At 41.1% G+C, this 19,855-nt stretch overlaps 1 protein-coding gene across 2 annotated transcripts in view; it reads right to left on the minus strand.

The window, feature by feature from the left end:
* Window positions 1–271: 271 nt before the first annotated feature.
* Window positions 272–19,855, minus strand: part of CSNK1E (casein kinase 1 epsilon) — a 91,230-nt gene continuing 71,646 nt past the window's right edge. For both annotated transcript variants that reach the window (XM_075833694.1, XM_075833695.1), the window contains exons 7-11: window positions 16,782–16,930; window positions 15,028–15,220; window positions 13,578–13,717; window positions 11,466–11,527; window positions 272–1,538 (exon numbers count right to left, since the gene is read on the minus strand). In XM_075833694.1, coding sequence (XP_075689809.1) covers window positions 11,495–11,527; window positions 13,578–13,717; window positions 15,028–15,220; window positions 16,782–16,930 — 515 coding nt within the window. In that variant the 3' untranslated portion in view covers window positions 272–1,538; window positions 11,466–11,494. The remainder of the gene's footprint in view (window positions 1,539–11,465; window positions 11,528–13,577; window positions 13,718–15,027; window positions 15,221–16,781; window positions 16,931–19,855) is intronic.

The following is a 19,855-nucleotide window of genomic DNA, read 5'->3' on the forward strand; positions in this document are numbered from 1 at the left end:
GGGCTGCAGAATATGTTGCTGCTATATAAGCAAAAAAAGATAAAAGTCAGTATACCCATGCACATGTCCCATAAAGAGTTGTATTGAAGGTATCAGATTACGAGTACAGAGAGGTAACACCCATTCATGAAATGTCTATACACACGTATTATACATAAATTTTTCCCCACCACTTGAATATATTTACAAGAAAAATAAACATGCCACAATTTATTGCACATATTATTAAATAGTTTAAAAAAAAAGTATTTTTAAAATAAGTCAAGACATCTTGTAATCACTTCATTTTCTACTTTATTACCTCAAATTAACAAACACATTAAAGCTGAAAAAAGTCTATATTTACACAGGAAGTACAAAAAACCCCCAAAAAAGTTGCGTATCCCCACCCCCCAAAATTAGATTTTTTCTTTGCATTTTTAAAATGATAAAGTAAATCAAAATTACCACAAATAAAAAAGAAAATGCAAATATATAGTAAATAAATTAGGAAACCAAACATTGTTAAATATTGAAAGAGTTTAGAGGGCGTGTAGGAGTACTAGTTACATGGCACCATCTGGTGGCACAGGTTGATTATCCAGGACACAGTGAGAAATAGGAGCTTTAACATTCGGTATTTCACCATCCGGGACCATCCTCAACCCTTACTAAATATTGGGTGTACCTTCACAGTCTTCATCAGGAAACTCAAAAAGCAGCTATCTTAGTCTTTCATCACTGCAGAAGGGCAGGGGGGAGGTGCGGAATTATGTGCATTTTTTTCTCAGAAGAATTAGACCACAAGCCACTAGCAGCCACAGTGGGAGATACCCAATAAACCTACTACTAAAATACAATTAACCTATAAATAAAACTGCAATGAACAGCTGGGCTCACCCAACATTTAGGCAAACTCAACCTTTTCCAGAATCTGCATGGTTCTTTGGAGCAGGTGCATACTAAAAGCAAGCTAGGCCTCCACTGCGGATCAGTATGGGAAATTAGGCAGCGATCTTGCCCCTCACCAGTCCTGAATATTCAGAGACCTTTAACGACCGTAAGGCCCATGATCTCTTCCACTGGTAAATCAGAGGAAACTAGAAGGGGGAAAAAGAGCCCAACCCAGGCTCCCATACCTAGGAAAGGATTCAGCTCCGTAACGGTGTAAAGTTTTTACTCAGCTCGCCAACTCTTCATCTTTAAAGGTCACAAGAAATCAAATGTACAGCTAAAATTTTACATTTAGAAAAATGAAAAGTTTTTTTTTTGGGGGGGTCTGGTGGTTTGGGGAGGTAAGCTAAAAAATAAAAAGAATATATACAGTATATATCTATGTGTAGTGTTCAGTTTAGAAGAAGCCAGAAGAACTTCTGCTGTTCTGGACTGCCAGTATTTCTGGAAGGAACAGGGAGAGCCAAATCCCTCCCTGACATCAGTTTTTATGTCTGCACTGGAACCAGCATCTTCAGCATGGCGCTCTTCATTGGCAGAAAATAAAAGTTTAAAAAAAATTTAATTTTGTCGTCTTTAAAACAAAATGAAATACAGTGAAGACACTGAAAAGAAGAAAGAAAAACAGTGTTAATATTACATTACACCATCCCTTATGTTCTCATCCCTATGATGCTGATAGTTTAGTTCATTAGACCCACGGTCAGGCCTGGACTTGTGGCTGGTAATGCGGACGTCTGATTGAGGCCTGAGGTCCTTTCCACATGAATAAGACTGTGCCATATATTAAGAGCCAAGGACAGGATGGGATCCTGTCCTTTGTGCTTGGGAAGGCCTTTTCCAAAGACAGCTCTGGGAAGGGCTTTCAAGATCCGATCCAATCCCATCCTTGGCTTTAAATACTGTACATACGGCTCATGCACAGAGCTGTATTACGGCCATGTAAACATAGCCTAAAATTCTGAGAAGCATAACAGTAAGAGGCCAGTTACATATCTCTAGTTGTGAAGAATACACAGCAAAATCCACTTAAAAGCACATGCATACTATGTATGTGATGCAATCAAAATAATAAATACTGCATTAGGACTTCTACATCCTCTGTTGTATAGAGGCGTAATACTGCACCCATAGACTTCTATGGGACCCTACTGTATCTCCGTTTGCCTTTAGATTTCATACATGTTATGCACCATCAAATACCGTATCACAGAGCAATTCTACCCTCAATTTTGTGTAGAAGGAAAGGGATTACCACTATTCAGAACCACTAAACAGCACCCAGAGCATTTGTCCCTCTTTTTATTTATTTTTTAAAGGTCCCCAACCATGCTACAATTAAGAAGCTGCAGGGCTGATAATTCTGGACCTAATTGTAGGTTGAATGTTATTTGGATAGTGACACATGCTTTGGCATTTAAGCTGTTTACCAAAACATATTGAATTTACATTTATATCTTCAATATGGGCTTAAAGTGCAGACTCTCCGCTTTAATTTGAGGGTATTCACATCCTAATTTGAGGAAGGGTTTAGGAATTATAGCTCTTTAATATGTAGCGGCCTCTGTTTCAAGGGACCAAAGGTAATTGGACAATTATTTCAAAAGCTATTTAATGGGCTGCGTGGGCTATTCCCTCGTTAATCCATCATCAATTAGGCAGATAAAAGGTCTGGAGTTGATTCCAGGTGTCGCATTTGCATTCGGAAGCCGTTGCTGTGAACCCACAATATGAGGTTAAAGGACGAGTGTTGGGAAAAAAAATTTTTTAGATCAATTTGCTTTTAGTGTTTTATTTTAAAAATGTTTTATTTATTTGTGTGTTTGTGTTTTACTATTTTTATTTTTTCACTTTTTCTTGTCCATGGGGGCTGCCATTTTTTTTCCATCTCTGTATGTGTCGATTAACGACACATACAGACATGGAATATGGCACATACAGTCCGATAGTGAATGCGAACGGGGCCCGTTCCATCCACTATGCTGTACGCCGTCTGTGTGGGAACGGCGCACGCGCCGCTCCCACACAGTCCAAATTGAAGGTCTTCGGCCGAGCGACGTCCGGCGCCATTTTCTTGTGGACCGGAAGCCGCGGCCGGACAGTAAGAGTACTACTTCCGGACTTGTGCACTTGGAGCGGAGGGAGCAGAAGGACCGGAGGGAGCGGCGGCGGCAGGAGCAGGTAAGTTAGGTCTGTGTATGTACGTGTTTTACTGTGTATTTACTACTGTATGTTAACCTACTACACTGTGTGTTAGCTCAAAAAATGGCGACACACAGTGTAGGAGGTTTGACCGTTCAATCCCCTCCTTTCTCCTGCCACTAGCCAGGATAAAGGAGGGGGGATTCTGAGAGCTCACTAGAGCGAGTGAGTATTCTCAAACTTTGCAGCATAAAGCAATGTGGTTGCTTTACCACATGCCAGTGCTGCAATTTTGGGAATTGCTCCATCTAGTGACCAGCACTGGGAAATGTTATAAATTATAATCTAATTTATATTTCCTGACTCGTGAAAAAATTAAAAAAAAATTAGAACAATGTTTAATCACTTATACACTAACTGTTTTAACTAAAAAAAAAAAAAAAAAAAAAAATAAATTTTTTTTTTCTAGCGACACATTCCCTTTAAAGGAGCTCTCAATGCAAGTGAAACAGACCAACGTTAGGCTGAAAAAAAAGAAGAAATCCATCATAGAGATCGCACAAATGTTAGGAGTGGCCAAGTAAACAGTTTGGTACATTCTGGAAAAAAAAAAAAACAGTGCACTGGTGATCTCGTGAACTCCAAAAGGCCTAGATGTCCACGGAAGACAACAGTGGTGGATGATAGCAAAATTCTTTCCATGGTGAAGAAAAATTCCTTTACAACATCTTACTAAGTGACGAACACCCTCCTGGAAGTAGGTTTATCAGTATCTAAGTCTATCATAAAGAGAAGACTTCATGAGAGCAAATACAGAGAGTTCACCACAAGGTGCAAACCATGAATCAGCCTCAAAAATAGAAAGGCCAGAATAGACTTTGCAAACAACATCTAATGAAGCCAGCCCAGTTCTGGAACAGCATTCTTTGGACAGATTAAACGAATATCAACCTGTACCAGAATGATGGAAGGAAGTAAGTATGGAGAAGGATTGGAACGACTCATGATCCAAATCACACCACATCCTCTGTAAAACATGGTGGTGGCAGTGTGATGGCATGGGCATGCATGGCTGCCAAAGGCACTGAGTAAATAATGTTTATTGATGATGTGACTGAAGACAGAAGCAGCCGGATGAATTCTGAAGTGTTCTGTGATATGCTTTCTGCTCAGATTCAACGAAATGCCGCACGGTTGATTGGACGTCGCTTCACAGTACAGATGGAAAATGACCCAAAACATACTGCAAAAGGAACCCAGGATTTTTTTTAAGGCAAAGAAGTGGAATATTCTGCAATGGCCAAGTCAATCACCAGATCTCAACCCGATCGAGCATTTCACTTGCTTAACCCCTTCCCGCTCCTTGACGTACTATTACGTCATGGCAGCTGTATCGTTCGCGCTCCATGCCGTAATAGTATGTCTCGGGAGTAACGGCCGTTTCGGCCGTCCTCCCGACACATACAGGAGCTGTGACGCTGCTGTCTTGTTCAGCAGCTGTCACAGCTCCTACAGCGGGGACCGATCGCTGTGTCCCCGCTGATTAACCCCTTAAAAGCCGCGTTCTATAGAGATCGCGGCTTTTTAGGGGTTAAGCTGCCATCGCCGGCCTGCTACACGATAGCGGCCGGCGATGGTGACTATGGCAACCGGACACCAAACAATGGCGTCCGGCTATGCCATAGACGGAAGCCTAGTGGGTCCTGACAACGTCAGGACCCACTATGCTTGCTGTCAGTGAGTAGCTGACAGTTCTAATACACTGCACTACGCATGTAGTGCAGTGTATTAGAATAGCGATCAGAGCCTCCTGCCCTCATGTCCCCTAGTGGGACAAAGTAATAAAGTGAAAAAAAAGTTAAAAAAAGATGTGTAAAAATTAGAAAATAAAAGATTTAAAAGTAATAAAAGTAAAAATCCCACCTTTTCCCTTATCAGTCCTTTATTATTAATAAAAATATATAAACAAACAAATAAACTATACATAATTGGTATCGCCGCGTCCGTAACGGCCTGAACTACAAAACTATTTCATTATTTATCCCGCACGGTGAACGCCGTAAAATAAAATAATAATAAACCGAACCACAATCACAATTCTTTGGTCACTTCACCTCCCAAAAAATGGAATAAAAAGAGATCAAAAAGTCGCATGTACCTAAAAATGGTACTGATCGAAACTACAGTTCGTTACGCAAAAAATAAGTCCTCGCACGGCTTTATTGATTGAAAAATAAAAACGTTATGGCTCTTAGAATAAGGTAACACAAAAAGTGAATGATTGTTTACAAAACGTATTTTATTGTGCAAACGCCAGAAGACATAAAAAAAACTATAAACATCTGGTATCGCCGTAATCGTATCGCCCCGCAGAATAAAGTGAATATGTCATTTATAGCGCACGGTGAACGCTGTGAAAAAAAAAACGAAAAAAAAAACAATAGTAGAATTGCTGTTTTTTAGTCACCACGCCACCTAAAAATAGAATAAAAACTGATCAAAAAACCGCATGCATCCCAAGAAAACTACAATGGATTCCTCAAGGGGTCTAGTTTCCAAATTGGGGTCACTTTTGGGGGGTTCCCAATGTTTTGGCACCACAAGACCTCTTCAAACCGGACATGGTGCCTAATAAAAAAAGAGGCCTCAAAATCCACTGGGTGCTCCTTTGCTTCGGAGGCCGGTGCTTCAGTCCATTACCGCCCAAGGGCCACATGTGGGATATTTCTCTAAACTGCAGAATCTGGGCAATACGTATTAAGTTGCGTTTCTGTGATAAATCCTTTTGTGTTATAAAAAAAATGGTATAAAGAGGATTTTCTGACAAAAAAAAAATGTAAATTTCACCTCTACTTTGCTCTAAATTTTTGTGAAACACCTAAAGGGTTCATAAACTTTCTACATGCTGTTGTGAATACTTTGAGGGGTCTAGTTTCTAAAATGGGGTATTTGATAGGGGTTTCTAATATATGGGCCCCTCAAAGCAACTTCAGAACTGAACTGGAACCTAAAAAAATAAATAAATGAGGCAATACTTCGCTTCTTACATTATACTGATAATGAGCCGTGCCCACCCCGAGATTACCCCAGTTTTGACCGTTTGTATAAACGGAGACCCCTATTAGACCGTTCCAGTGCCCGGTTTTCCCAAGCATACACCCCCGAGAAGTGTATTTCTATTGATGAGTCCCTGGTACATTTTAAAGGGAGGGTTCAATTCCGCGAGTACCTGCCGGGTAAGAGGGCAAGGTCTGGCGTGAAGATGTATAAGCTGTGAGAGTGCATCAGGGTATACCTACAGGTTTAGGATATATGAAGGAAAGGCCACCCCCAAACCAGACTGCATCCTGGACTACAATAGGTACATGGGAGTGATGGACTTGTAAGATCAAGCCCTGAAGCCCTACAGCGCCATGCGGTGTGGTATAAGAAGCTGGCCGGGAACATCATATAGATGGCTTTGTACAATGCGTACGTGCTACGTCGATGTGCAGGCCAGACGGGAACTTTCCTGGAATTTCAAGAGGTGATTATCAAGAACCTAATCTTTAGGGACCAAGAAGGGGGGGCACCCAGTACTTCTGGAAGCGAGCCCACACGCATCGTACCAGGGCAACACTTTCCAGGGGAAGTTCCCCAAACTGGCAAGAAGGGAAAAAGTCAAAAGAGGTGCAAAGTCTGCTATAAGAGGGGGATAAGGGAGGACACAATATATCAATGTGACACGTGTCCCGAATAACCAGAGCTCTGTATGAAAGTGTTTTAAAATTTATCATACATCCCTTGGTTTATAATTTACCCCAATTTTACTTACCCTGATGCACTCCGCACAGCTTATCCCCCCTCGTCTTTCCCCTCTGGGCCCTGCTGTGTGTCCAGGCAGCTGATAACAGCCACATGTAGGGTATTGCCATACCCGGGAGAACCCACATTACAGTTTATGGGGTGTAGGTCTCCGGTCAAAATGGTCACTACACCTCTAGATGAATGCCTTAAGGGTGTAGTTTTTAAAACGGGGTCACTTCTTGCGGGTTTCAACTGTACTGGTACCTCAGGGGCTTCTGCATACATGACTTCGCACTAGAAAATCCCGAGTAGGCCAAATGGTGGTCCTTTCCTTCTGAGCCCTCCCATGGGCCCAAACGGCAGCTTATCACAACAAATGGGGTATTGCGGCACTCAGAACAAATTGCGCAACAGAATGGGGTATTTTGTTTCTTGTGAAAATAAGAAATTTTCAGCCAAAACTACATATTATTTGACAAAAATAATTTTGTTTTCATTCCCAGCCCAATTCAAATAAGTTCTGTGAAGAAACTATGGGGTCTAAATGGTCACATTACCCATAAATGAATTCCTTGAGGGGTGTAGTTTCCAAAATGGGGTCACTTCTGGTGGGTTTCCATTGCTTTGATACCTCTGGGGCTCTGCAAATGCGACATGGCACACGAAAACCAAACCAGCAAAATCTGTACTCCAAAGAACACACAGCGCTCCTTCCCTTCTGAGGCCTCCCATGGGCCCAAACGGCAGTTTATTGCCACAAATGGGGTATTGATGCACTCAGGAGAAATTGGGCAACAAAATTGAGTATTTTGTTCCCTGTGAAAATAAGAAATTTTGGTAAAAAATTACATCTTATTGGAAAAAATGTCATTTTTTTTAATGTCACAGCCCAATTGAAATAGGTGCTGTGAAAAAACTGTGCGGTCAAAATGCTAACAACCACCATAAATGAATTCCTTGAGGGGTGTAGTTTCCAAAATGGGGTAACTTTTGGTGGGTTTCCATTGCTTTGATACCTCTGAGGCTCTGCAAATGCGACATGGCACCCGAAAACCAATCCAACAAAATCTGGACTCCAACAAACATATAGCGCTCCTTTCCTTCTGAGCCCTCCCATGGGCCCAAACGGCAGTTTATCACCACAAATGGGGTACTGCCACACTAAGGACAAATTGGGCAACAAAATGGGGTATTTTGTTCCCTGTGAAAATAAGAAATTTTGATCACAAATGACATTTTATTGGAAAAAATGACATTTTTTTCATTTCAGAGCCCAATTCAAATACGTGCTGTGAAAAAAATGTGCGGTCAAAATGGTAACAACAACCATAAATGAATTCCTTGAGGGGTGTAGTTTACAAAATGGGGTCACTATTGGGGGATTCCTACTGTTTTGACACCTCAACACCTCTTCAAACCTGGCATGCTGCCTAAAATATATTCTAATAAAAAACTCAAAATGCACTAGGTGCTTCTTTGCTTCTAGGGCTTGTCTTTTAGTCCACGAGCGCAGTAGGGCCACATGTGGGACATTTCTAAAAACGGCAGAATCTGGAAAATACATATTTAGTAGTGTTTCTCTGGTAAAACCTTCTGTGTTACAGAAAAAAAAATGAATAAAATTGAAATTCAGCAAGAAAAATGAAATTTGCAAATGTCACCTCCACTTTGCTTTAAAGGAACAGTGTCATCACAAATAATTTTTTTATATGTTAAAGATGTTAGTGCTTTAATAAAAACGTTTATTTTCATTTGTGTGTTTGTGTTTTACTGTTTCTTATTTTTACACTTTTTCTTCCCTATGGGGGCTGCCATTTTTTGTTCCATTTCTGTGTGTGTCGATTAACGACACACACAGACATGGAATACGGCAGCCACAGTCCCATAGGGACTGTGAACGGCTCCCGTCCCATTGACTGCCGTGTACGGTGTCTGTGTGGGAACTGCGCATGCGCCGCTCCCACACAGTCCTATTCGAAATTGGCGCCGTCCGGCGCCATTTTCCTGTGGACCGGAAGTCGCGGCCGGACAGTAATATTACTACTTCCGGTCGCGGCTTCCGGACTTGTGCACACGGAACAGCGGCAGCAAAGGGAGCGGACGGGCCGGAGGGAGCCGCGGCGGCAGGAGCAGGTAAGAGATTTCAATGTATGTTAGTGTTTGTGTGTGTTTACTACTGTATGTAAACCTACTACACTGTGGGTTACCTCAAAAAATGGCGACACACAGTGTAGGAGGTTAAACCTTTCAAACCCCTCGTTTATCCCGGCACTAGCCAGGATAAAGGAGGGGGGGATGCTGAGAGCTCACTAGAGCGAGGGCTTTTAACCCAATGTTGCAATGCTGCAATTTTGGGAACAGCTCCATCTAGTGACCAAAAATGGGTAGTATTATAAATTAGAAATAATTTATAATATTACATGGACTCGTGCAAAAAAATAAAAAAAATTTGAACAATGTTTAATCACCCACACACTAAATGTTTAATTTTTAAAAAAAAAAACATGTTTTTCTGGCAACACATTCCCTTTAATTCCTGTGAAATGCCTGAAGGGTTAAAAAACTTTCTAACTGCTGTTTTGAATACTTTGAGGGGTCTAGTTTTTAAAATGGGGTGTTTTATCAGGGTTTCTAATACATAGGCCCCACAAAGCCACTTCAGAACTCAAGAGGTACCTTAAAAAAAAAGGCTTTTGAAATTTTCTTAAAAATATGAGAAATTGCTGTTTATGTTCTAAGCCTTGTAACGTCCAAGAAAAATAAAAGAATGTTCAAAAAACGATGCCAATCTAAAGTAGACATATGGGAAATGTGAACTAGTAACTATTTTGGGTGGTATAACCGTCTGTTTTACAAGCAGATGCATTTAAATTCTGAAAAATTCAATTTTTTCAACATTTTCTCTAAATTTTGCAATTTTTCACCAATAAACACTGAATATATCGACCAAATTTTACCACGAACATGAAGCCCAATGTGTCACGAGAAAACAATCTCAGAATCGCTTGGGTAGGTTTAAGCATTCCGACGTTATTACCACATAAAGTGAAATATGTCAGATTTGAAAAATGGGCTCTGAGCCTTAAGGCCAAAACTAGGCTGCGTCCTTAAGGGGTTAAGAAAAAACTTAAAGAGGCTCTGTCACCAGATTCTCAAATCCCTATCTCCTATTGCATGTGCGGCGCTGCAATGTAGAGAACAGTAACGTTTTTTAAAAAAAAACAACTTTCATTTTTGGCCAAGTTATGAGTTATTTTATATATATATATATATATATATATATATATATATATATATATGCAAATGGGCTTTGAAATGGACAACTGGGTGTGTTTTTATTCGTATGTCCAACTGGGCGTGTATTGTGTTTTTATCTGGGCGTGTTTACTTGTGGGCGTTGTGAATAGAAGTGTATGATGCTGACGAATCAGTGACCAAATCAGCATCATGCACTCCTCTCCATTCATTTACACAGCACATAGTGTTCTTACTAGAACGATGTGCAGCCACATACACAAGTGTCCTGATAATGAATACACATGACCTCCAGCCTGGACGTCATGTGTATTCAGAATTTTGACACTTCTGAATCTTTTCTGTGAGATTCCAGCAAGCCGCGCGTAATCTCGCGAGATTACGAGGTAAACGAGATTTCGTTTACCAGGCTGTCACTGTGCAAATAATTCTGGACCTAACTGTATATTACATTAGTAAATATCCTAAGTGTAACCCTTATATATTTCCTTTGTCAGGGAAGCTACGGCGAAACACGCGGCGGTGTTGTGTGGGTCTGGTACTTTCTTGGTTGCGTCACCTGTTCCAGCCTTGCATTTTGTATGTACTTCATCAGGGGCAACTATATGTGTTTACTTGCTATGCTGTTATTTGTAATTATGAAGCATGTCATTTATCTATCATCTAGATTGTGTGTGTTTACCCTGATGTACTCCTGTTGGGACGTATTATAATATAATATATGGATTTACTGCATTATAACAAGCCTTCTTGTAGGACCTCGACACAGTCTGTACTCATATCCCACTTACAGCATCTCTTTATCTTGTTGAAAAGGTTGTACTTTTTATTGCATTTCTATACATGCTTGTTTATTTGTAATGATATTTTTCAATAAAATTCTTCTTTAATTTTCATGCAAAAAAAATAATAAAATAGTTTGTCCTTAATAGGCTTTTTATTACATTAGTAAGCCTTTCCCAAATAAAGAGTGAACACATGGCGCAGTAGCCGCACGCTGCCAAAACCACGCTCACATGGGTGACAAATGGGCGAGCGAATTTTCCAGTAAAACCGTGTTGTTAGCGGCAAAATCATGCAGCCATGTGCCACCGCATGTGGGAGGTGGTTTCGGCCACCACACCGTGTGTTCTCACCCTAAATGTTTTCCTGCAAGGAACTTGAAGATAAATAGGAAACATAATTTATGGCCGTGTAAATGCACAAAGCGTGAGACGGACGTTAAATCTTCTAGACCAAAGTTGGATAGGTTTTCGTTACACCTGTAGGTATCACTCCTGAATTTATCTTTTTTTTTTATCATTTCCCTCAGTAATTTTGTAAAAGATTAAAAATTAAAAGGATCTCACCTAAGCAAACATTGGTCCAGTGACAACTTTCATTTTCCAAGATGATCAAACGGTACGCTGGCCTAAAAAAAAAATTACACCAATCACCAAGAAGCTTCACACGATGCGCAAGAATTCATTAATACGTTTTCAACCGAACTTACAAAAATCTAATTAAGACCGGTTTCAAAAGGGGCGTAATTCAGGGGCTTTTATGCGGCCCTATTACGGACGCAACACCCTGCGGTTTATAATAACCTGAGTTAGAACACCATAGAAGACTATAATGCTCTAACACTGACTCTTATAAACCATGGGAGGTCCGGGTGTTACGTCTAGAATACGGGGGGCAGAAAAGCATCCGTATAACGCCTGGCTTAAAACTGCCTAATTCTGCAAACGAAGATGGACAATGACATTGCTTGACTGCTGCCAGGTTTGAGCTCAACAGCCAAGGTATGTCTGACAGGCAGTGCATCCTGAGCAACTGGACTAACAACCACAGACCATTTCGGTTACAAGGCAGCACATCAATAGTAATCACTCAGTTTGATTATTTAGCCCTTCAGCTCAAGGCAGACTAAAATGAAAGAGCAGCTTGGAGGTCTAGAATAATTTCAACTACACCTTGCTCTTCTCAGATACAATGCTTATTACTGCTGTATGTATGTATGTATGTATGTATGTATGTTTCACAGGAGAGACCTCTCCTGATACAGCACTGAAGATGAAGCAGCACTTCCAGTTGAAAAATGTAATAATTTATTCACCAAAGGTTCACAGCAACATTTCATTGAGAGGGTGAAACTTTGGTGAATAAATGTATTACTTTGTTTTCAACTGGAAGTGCTGCTTCATCATTTTCAGTGCTGTATCTATCAGGAGAGTTTGCTCCTGTGAAGCTTACACAATCCTGCTCTCCTATCTGTGTGTGCAGTGTATGGAAGACATGAAAGCCATTATGCTCCGCCCACTAGCTCAGAGACAATTAGAGAAAGAGCCTGCAGAGGGGAAAACTGCTAAATAATGCAGAACACAAGTCATATAATGGCCAGAAATAGTGTTATTCCTCATGCACACACACATGGCAGCTTATTCTGAAAAAACACCTGATAAGTTAGTTACGCTTTGAAGTAAAATCCACTCTGTTAAAAGGGTCTACACTATAATGATATGGGCACCCAGAGGCTGGAATCGGAACGTAATGAAACCTCCCTATATATGCCATGTTTGGATTCTGCCCCTATGAAGCATTTATGGGGTTTGCAGGAGGAAAAAGTGTAAAGCTGGGGAGCAGTCCAAGAACACTTACTATGCTTGTCAGGATGGGTTATCCTGTGTAGAGGAGTGCACATTACAGAATTGGCACCTTCGTTGTTTATCCAGGCATAGCAACCCCATTTACATGACATGCCCCTACCGATTACACATGGATAGCCTTATCCTAAGGCAGTGTGTCACGCATATCATTTTAGTTTCATTAATTCGATTTAAGTATCTCGATGATATGTGTTTGGTCTTTCTTTTGAAAAAAAAAATTTGGCCTATTTTATATTTGTAAAACCTTTCCTGGGGCGGCCATATTGTAGAGACACAGTTCTTTCATGTATAGGTCAGTACAGCATGTTGTGTTCGCTTTATGGCAACTAGGAGTCTCAAATGACTGTAAAAATATGAGAGTTTCTCTGCCAATTTCTCAACCTCCAGGAAGGGATGTAGTACAGCCCCTCCCCCAGAGACCAGGGGAGCTGCGTACAGAGCCTTCTCGGTGTATAGTGCTACTATCCTGTCTTATCTAGACCTCCAGCAGTACGATAGCTGTCATTATTGCCCTCCCTCTAATGATAATGGGACGATTCTCCTCATTCTGTGCCTGTATATACAGCAAAGATGACAAGTGAGCTCCAGAGAAAAGGAAATATCCGCTAATTATGATCGTTCTAGTGGCCAGTGTGAATACTGCAATACTTCAAGATTATTATTTTTTATGTGGATAGCCAGAAACCCCCCCCCCCCCACAAAAAAAAATAGAAAAATATATAAATCAATTATGTTATTTTCTGACAATACATTTTCTTTAAATATTGAGGTTCGCCATTTCTTGACATCGGCGTTACATGAGAATAGCTTCACCTGTGATGCTGAAATCCGTGACACTTCTTGTCGACCGGTGAGATCCGAGGAAGAGACATTTGCTGGGGCTCCCCGATGTAACCTCATGCTGACCTTGCGTTCTCTGTCTACCCGTGAAATTGCCCGAGGAGAGGTATTACCTGGAACATGAAGAGGCAAACTAAAGTGTATTTATGTTAGGTCAGAACACGGCTTTAGAATTCAATAGTCAAACGTACCCCCTTCATATCAAGAGAAGTCTCTTTGTCACAATTAACAAATACACCTGGTACACAGTAGTAATGAGGCCAGGTGTATGTGTTTAACTCTGCATCAACAGCTTGCAATGTTGCCAAATCATTAAAGGGGTAATTTCGGTTGCAAGTTACCCCCGATCCGTAGGGAACTTGCTGATCGGTGGGTGTCCAACAGCTGGGACCCCCACCATTTTACGAGACAGTGTTCAGCTATTTCCGGCGCTGCCATAAAGAAGGAATGGAGTGGCAGTGCTCATGACCGAACTACCACTCTGTTCAAACGAGTAGGGGTCCCCGCTGTCGGACACCCACCGATCAGCAAGTTAACCTCTACCCTATGGATAGGGGGTAACTTGTTGTAACCAGAATACACCCTTTGAGTTTGCTATGGAGAATCAGGGTTGCATTGTGGTACTGCTCCAACACCATCACTAGAACATTGCTCTAGAGTGCTAGAAGAAATCTAAGTCTGACATTGGTTCTGTCTTGAAGACCCAAGCGTATTTCTAAGATTTTTATTTTGTTTAGTTCAAAATACAAGTCTGTCTTTAGGTAGCACATTGGAACCGCTATAGTTTTTCTCTCAGTCTGCATTGTATAACCTCAGAAGTTTTGCGCCAAGACCCCCATACTTACTAGAACAAAGGGGTAGAAATACTCGGCTGAGCACTATGGCCCTTCTGCTTAAATTGTCTTTTTTCCAGCTCCCCTTGGAGAGAGGTGTACGGGCTCGCAGAAAGTCTGTAGCCCATACATGGTTAATCCCGCCTCTCCAATAAGTGCCAAAAAAAAATAGACCATCAGCGCTGAAGTATCACAGCTTCTGCCCTTCATTGTAGCAATTTATGGGGCTCCTGGCACGCGACTCCCACTGACCCTTTTGTTTTTAGAATAGTGACCCTTTATGCATGTGCTCTCCCAAAAAAACTCCTCTTCACAGCTTTCCATAGATAATAGAATATAACTAGACCCATAACAAAATACTTCTTTTGTTGGCAATCTCGAACAGAGTATTTCTTCATAGAGGTGACAAAGGGTTCACCCAGTAATAGGGACATGAACTGCTTTCACCAAGCACAGTCACATCTGGATCCCTCAGCTATTCAGATTCCAAGGTAAAACAATATTGTGGGGATTAGTCAGTCTCCGGGAAAAAGTGGCGTTTTATAAGGATTAATATATAACGCAGAGTAGTGTAAGTAGCAAGTACTTACCACTCTGCTGAATCCTTGAGGCTGGTGTGGAGGCTACAGGTTCTGCACCATTCCTTAACCGATTAGGAGCTGCACCTGCAGGAGGGCCAGGGGGCAGTGCTCGAGTAGTAGAACCTCTAAGTTGTCCCATTCTCTCTTCTCGATCATGTTCTCTTCTTTCTCTGTCCATATCTTCTGGATTCCGAGCTGCACCCTACAATTAAACACACCTAAATCAGTTTTTTTAAACAGCAAACCAAATATTTATTTTTTGTGTGCCAGTTTCTTGGTGTGGTTCTCCTCTTTATCAGGATCAAATCTGTGAACCCGGCTATAGTGCTTTAATAAGCAAATGTGGAAGATTGGTCTGGGGGCCAGAAAAACTCTAACATTACATTCCACATGTGAATTATTGAATGTTCTAATAAAATAGTTTGAAACATTATTAATAGTCCTGGTAAGCGTTAAAGGGGTTATCTTCTTTTTTCTTGGGGGCTGCAAATGAAGTACTTAAAGAGGCTCTGTCACCAGATTTTGCAACCCCTATCTGCTATTGCAGCAGATAGGCGCTGCAATGTAGATTACAGTAACGTTTTTATTTTTAAAAAACGAGCATTTTTGGCCAAGTTATGACCATTTTTGTAATTATGCAAATGAGGCTTGCAAAAGTCCAAGTGGGTGTGTTTAAAAGTAAAAGTCCAAGTGGGCGTGTATTAGGTGCGTACATCGGGGCGTTTTTAATACTTTTACTAGCTGGGCGCTGTGAAGAGAAGTAACATCCTCTTCTCTTCAGAACGCCCAGCTTCTGACAGTGCAGATCTGTGACGTCACTCACAGGTCCTGCATCGTGACGGCCACATCGGCAGCAGAGGCTACAGTTGATTCTGCAGCAGCATCAGCGTTTGCAGGTAAGATCGACTTACCTGCAAACGCTGATGCTGCTGCAGAATCAGCTGTAGCCTCTGGTGCCGATGTGGCCGTCACGATGCAGGACCTGTGAGTGACGTCACAGATCTGCACTGTCACAAGCTGGGCGTTCTGAAGAGAAGAGGATGTTACTTCTCATCAGAGCGCCCAGCTAGTAAAAGTATTAAAAACGCCCCGATGTACGCACCTAATACACACCCACTTGGACTTTTACTTTTAAACACACCCACTTGGACTTTTGCAAGCCTCATTTGCAGAACTACAAAAATGGTCATAACTTGGCCAAAAATGCTCGTTTTTTTAAAATAAAAACGTTACTGTAATCTACATTGCAGCGCCTATCTGCTGCAATAGCAGATAGGGGTTGCAAAATCTGGTGACAGAGCCTCTTTAAGTTTCCTTGCCCCCGGCAATCCAGCGCTGTCGCGGCAGTCCCGATGCTTGTTTACATATATGTAGAATGTGATTGCTGAGGGCTCAGCGCAGCTCAGGGGCCATATGCTGTATTTATGATTCGTCACCACAGAACCCCATTGAGCTCTGATAGGCTGCAGTGGTTACACGCTGCGTACATGTAAATAGGAGTGACCATGCTGGATCGCCGCTGGCAAGGATAGGTAAGTATTGCTTTTTTGTTTATTTCAATTGCAGCCCTTAAAAAAATAAAAATTAATTTTCACTTCCCGAATAACCCCTTTTACAAAAAAAAATTATGGAGAACAAACTCTAAGAACTGACTATACATTACAGAAAAAAAAATAGGGATTCGTTAATCTAATCAGCATTAAGAAAACTGACAAAAACATGGATCCGATGGTATTAAACCAACAGCTCTATTAAAAACTCACAAATTTGAGCATGTTCCAGTCGAACACGTAGTCGTATGAAAATCCTTGTCGATGGAAGAGGTTACGGAAAAGTTGCCTCAGGTATGAATAGTCAGGTTTGTCATCAAATCGTAGGGAACGGCAGAAATTCAGATAAGTCGAGAATTCCGCTGTAAGAGAATAGAATACACACATGGTCTCAATAACCCTTTAATAATTCACATGTCCCTGCCTTCTATTATGTACAAACAACCCACTGAAAGATTTTTGTTCCTGTGTTTACGAAGTCGATGCATACAAATACATAGGACCTATACTGAATTGCATAGATATTTTCTGTTCAGGCATATAGCTTCATTCAGAATCTGATGAATGTATAGGACCCTATAGAAGTCGAGTGCTGTACCCCTTCTTCTGACTCAGGTCGTCAGAAATATCCCATTTCACTGTATGGGAATCTCGTGGCATGGGGTCCGTGCCATGTTAAAAGATATTTTAAAATGAAACTTCCCTTTAATGTGCTTTATCATTTGTTAGTGGTGCCACTAAACACCTCAATACATTAGATAACAGCTGGTAAGCAAACAAAAAAAACAAACGTTTATATAGAGGGGGGTCTCCCTTTAAGAAGGCTCATTTTAGCCAGAGTGGAAAGTGGCTACAACTCAAATGTGCAATCTTCATCTGTAGGAATGTGATCACCCATCCATTATAGTAATGGGAATGTAATCACAAAAGGAGCCAGAAGGGGGCATTTAAAACTACAGAGTCTTATTGCTCTGTACACAGTTAACTCAACGTATGCAGTCCGAGAACTGCTAACCAAGGAAACCGCTCAATGTAAGCAACACTTTTACTACCCTTTGTCTAAAACTAGTTTATGTTATAAATCAATACGGATAAACTGCCTTCTTCATCAATTTCTCAATAGAACTGCATTAGCGAATATCAATTTAAAAGGGGTTGTCCTCTTAAGCAAATGAATGTTATTTTTTTTTGTATAATTTAAGAGTTCTGCAGTTATCTATTTCCTGTAATACTTCCTCATGGTTTTCAAGATCTCTGCTTGTTTTTATTTAGTACACTTCTGGTTTACTTCCAGTGGATACAATTTTGTCCATTGACCTAGGATGGGATCGTTAAGAGAAAACACTCTGATACATATAACGTAACGAGCCGTGCACCTGTGTGTCCATCACATGACCACATACATAATTTTATCTATTGGAAGAAAACAATGAATGTTCCTAGTGAACAACAAGCGGAGATCTTGAAACCATGAGGAATAAAGAATATATTGTATATTCTTTTATAGATTGTATAACTATAACTAATATACATTGTATAACTTTTCAGTACACAAAAAAATTATATTAATTTGCGGAAACTGGACAACCCCTTTAAAGGAAGGGTGTCGCGAAAACATTTTTTTTTAGATCAATTGGCTTTTAGGCCCCATGCACACGAACGTGTTTTTGCGGCCGCAATTCCACGGGAGAATTGCGGCCCCATTCTTTTCTATGGGGCCATGCACACGACCGTAGTTTTTGCAGTCCTTGCACGGCCCGGGAACCCGGACCGCAGAAAGAACCGGCATGCCTTATTACGGCCCTGTTCTGCGGTCCGGGCTCATTGAAAACAATGGCGGCGGCCATGTGCATGTCCCGCGATTTGCGGGCGGCCTGCGGCTGACAGTCCGCAGCCGGCCGACCCGAAAATCACGGCCGTGCACACTGCTACGGTCGTGTGCATGAGGCCTTAGTGTTTTATTTTAAAAAAAAATATTTATTTGTGTTTCACTTCTTTTTTTTTTTTAAACTTTTTCTTCTCTATGGGGGCTGCCATTTTTTTTTCATCTCTGTATGTGTCGATTAATGACACATACAGACATGGAATACGGCACATACATCCCCATAGAGAATGCGAACGGGAGCCGCTCCCACACAGTCCAAATGGAAGGTCTCCGACCGAGCGACATCCGGCGCCATTTTCTTGTGGACCGGAAGCCGTGGCTGGACAGTAAGAGGACTACTTCCGGTCGCGGCTTCCGGACATGTATTCTGAAGCAAGCACTAGGAGCGGAGGGAGCAGACGGAGCGTACGGACCGGAGGGAGCGGCGGCGGCAGGTAAGTTATGTTTGTGTTTTAGTGTGTAAGCCTTTAGTAAGCCTACTACACTGTGTATTCGCTCAAAAAATGGCGGCACACAGTGTAGGAGGCTTGAACATTCAATCCCCTCCTTTCTCCTGGCACTAGCCAGGATAAGGGAGGGGGGATTCTGTGAGCTCACTAGAGCGTGTGTTTACACCAAATTTGCAGCATAAAGCAATGTGGTTGCTTTACCACATGCCAATGCTGCAATTTTGGGAATTGCTCCCTCTAGTGACCAGCACAGGGAAATGTTATAAATTAGAATCTAATTTATAATATTTCCTGACACATTCCCTTTAACCCCTTTAGGACGCAGCCTGTTTTGGCCTTGTGGCACAGCTGATTATTTCAAATCTGATGTGTTACTTTATGTGGTAATAACTCTGGAATGCTTTTACCTATCCAAGCGGTTCTGAGATTGTTTTCTCGTGACATATTGTAGTTTATGATAGTGGAAAAATTTGGTCGATAAATTCAATATTTATTCGTGAAAAACACCAAAATTGAGAGAAAATTTGCAAAAATGTGCATTTTTCTAAATTTAAATGTATCTGCTTGTAAAACAGAATAATAGTAATAGTAACAAAATAGTAACACCACACAAAATATTAACTAGTTACCATTTCCCATATGTGTACTTTATATTTGCATCGTTTTTTGAACATACTTTTATTTTTCTAGGACGTTACAAGGCTTCGAACTTTAGCTGCAATTTCTCCCATTTTCAAGAAAAATTGAAAAGTTTTACAGGGACCAGTTTAGTTCTGAAGTGGTTTTGAGGGCCATATATTAGAATCCCCCAATAAATCACCCCATTTTAAAAACTGCACCCCTCAAAGTATTTAAAACAGCAGTCAGAAAGCTTCTTAACCCTTTAGGTGTTTCACAGGAAATAAAGCAAAGTAGAGGGGAAATTTACAAATTTCTCTTTTTTTTGCCGAAAC

This window comes from Rhinoderma darwinii, chromosome 7 (assembly GCF_050947455.1).
Source record: "Rhinoderma darwinii isolate aRhiDar2 chromosome 7, aRhiDar2.hap1, whole genome shotgun sequence".
NCBI lineage: Eukaryota > Metazoa > Chordata > Amphibia > Anura > Rhinodermatidae > Rhinoderma > Rhinoderma darwinii.